Genomic DNA, 1,965 nt, shown 5'->3' with positions numbered 1-1,965 from the left:
AGAGTTCCATAATTGGCACCTTGGAAGATCTGAAAATATAAATTAATACCACTATACAAAACATAATTCTGAAAAGTGACATGACCCTAACAGGCTCATTCTGTGTGTTTAACAGAAATGAGTCCACAGAGCCAGAATGACCTCTTTATATACTCTGATTGGTTYTCTTTAATCACCATTTATTCAGATATATTTAGCTTGAAGTTACAGCCAGGTTAGAATAGAATAGAAATAGCCTTTATTGTGCAATAGAGGGTAAAAATATACTGTGCCGTTAATAAATAGAAATAATGTACTTGATCCAAACGATGTGCAACTGAATAGGACTTGTCTAAAATGTACATAATGTATATTACAAATGAGAGGTGGCCCAGGACTTCTGCACAAAGCTACATGGTGTAAATAACAAGTTAAAACATATTTTAAATTATCTTTAACGTTATAAAAAAAGATGTTGCTGAATTCAAACTCCTGCCAAACGAAGCTGATTTGACAGTTAAATGTTGTCGCTAATGTTTGAGTCAAAGAGTCACAAACTGACCGACCTCAAAACAAAAATCTAATATTATGTCTGTGAGAAATGTTTTAATTAAAACCATGTTAATTCTCTGTCTGTTAAAATCTGTAGCAGGTTTTAAACTCTGCAGCCTGCCGGGCCTGCTGTCATCATGTGCCGGGTGGTGGCGTCGAAGCTCCGCGCTGCGGATCACCTGAACGTTTTCCACCTTTTCAGGGCTCCTTTTCAACCGAACAAGAACCTGACAGCCTGAAATATGAAACTATTAAAGCATAAAAGCGGTCCAACGGACACTCACCAGAGAACTAAGGTCTTGTTTTGCCAGATGAGGCTGACCGAGCGTTGTTCCAGACTCATCACCCGCCATCTTGAATGAAAAGGGAATGAAAGAGGCAGCCGCGGCGAATGCCTGATCAGTGGTCAAGAGCTTCACTAAAAATTATTTTTAATTAACTTGTTTAATTAATTACGGTTCATCTATAACAAGATCAACATGAAACCTTCTCATTTAAAATAATACTTCGGTTTTGAATTTATTTGCCGTCACAAACGACAAACGCAACCATTTGAAATAAACGCGGGGGTCCTTTCACTTCGGCTGATGCAATTATAATTATTCTAAAAACATTTTGTTTACTCCCTGTGTAATCCTGCTGATTGTGGCTTGTTAATTTAGTTTATTACTTAAAAGGGTACGTATATAATTGGTTTTACTAATCTAAAATCAAATGTTACCGGTTCATGTGCTTGCCCTGTCGTTTTATTATGACGTCATTCATTTACTATTTGTAGTTCATTTAACAAATTTGTAGTTCTGTCTGTCTGGAGAGTTTTGTTTATTTTATACGCTGTATATTCTACTTAAATTTATTTATATAAGAACTAATTAAAGTCTAGAAGAGTTTAAATAATCTTTGTTTTGTTACATTTTCTGATGTGTAAATTAATCCTGTGATTTAGGCTGTTTTAGGGTTTGAAAGAATTTTAACATTGTTAAATCAAATAAAGCAGTTTTATTTTCTTTAGGATAAAAAAGGTTACAATTTTGAAAACCCATTTCTGCCAGAGTAAAAGAAAAAGAAATCACGACTTGCAATTTATCTGTCTCGTAATATGAGATGTTTATTATGTATAATTTTTTTATTATGAATTCAAAAATACAACATAACGAGGCACAGCCTAATTCACATACAAGGATATACAGTTTAACATAAAAACTGATCAGAAAATTAAGTTATGGAAAAAAATAAAATAATAAAAGAAAATAAAATAAAACAATACCAGAACAGGCTTAATGATTAAATAAAACTGACAAAAAATATCATCACAAGAGGACTTCTAGTTATTTTGTTATATCATGAATTTATTGGTGCAATAATTGGGCTTCAATGCTGTTACAGCGTGCCAAAACTTCCTTAAATAAAACTACTTCCTTTAGAAAAGTGTGA

The 1,965-nt window shown here is 33.1% G+C and overlaps 1 protein-coding gene across 1 annotated transcript in view; it reads right to left on the bottom strand.

Annotated features, from left to right (window-relative positions):
• Positions 1-921, bottom strand: part of eif2s3 (eukaryotic translation initiation factor 2, subunit 3 gamma) — a 6,475-nt gene extending 5,554 nt beyond the window's left edge. The window contains exon 1 of the mRNA XM_014027778.1: positions 816-921. Within this exon, the coding sequence (XP_013883232.1) occupies positions 816-884 (69 nt within the window). The 5' untranslated portion in view covers positions 885-921. The remainder of the gene's footprint in view (positions 1-815) is intronic.
• Positions 922-1,965: the final 1,044 nt, after the last annotated feature.

This window comes from Austrofundulus limnaeus, unplaced genomic scaffold (assembly GCF_001266775.1).
Source record: "Austrofundulus limnaeus strain Quisiro unplaced genomic scaffold, Austrofundulus_limnaeus-1.0 Scaffold681, whole genome shotgun sequence".
Classification (NCBI taxonomy): Eukaryota; Metazoa; Chordata; class Actinopteri; order Cyprinodontiformes; family Rivulidae; genus Austrofundulus; species Austrofundulus limnaeus.
Note: the sequence above shows the minus strand (reverse complement) of the source record. Positions and strands in the feature narration are given on the sequence as shown.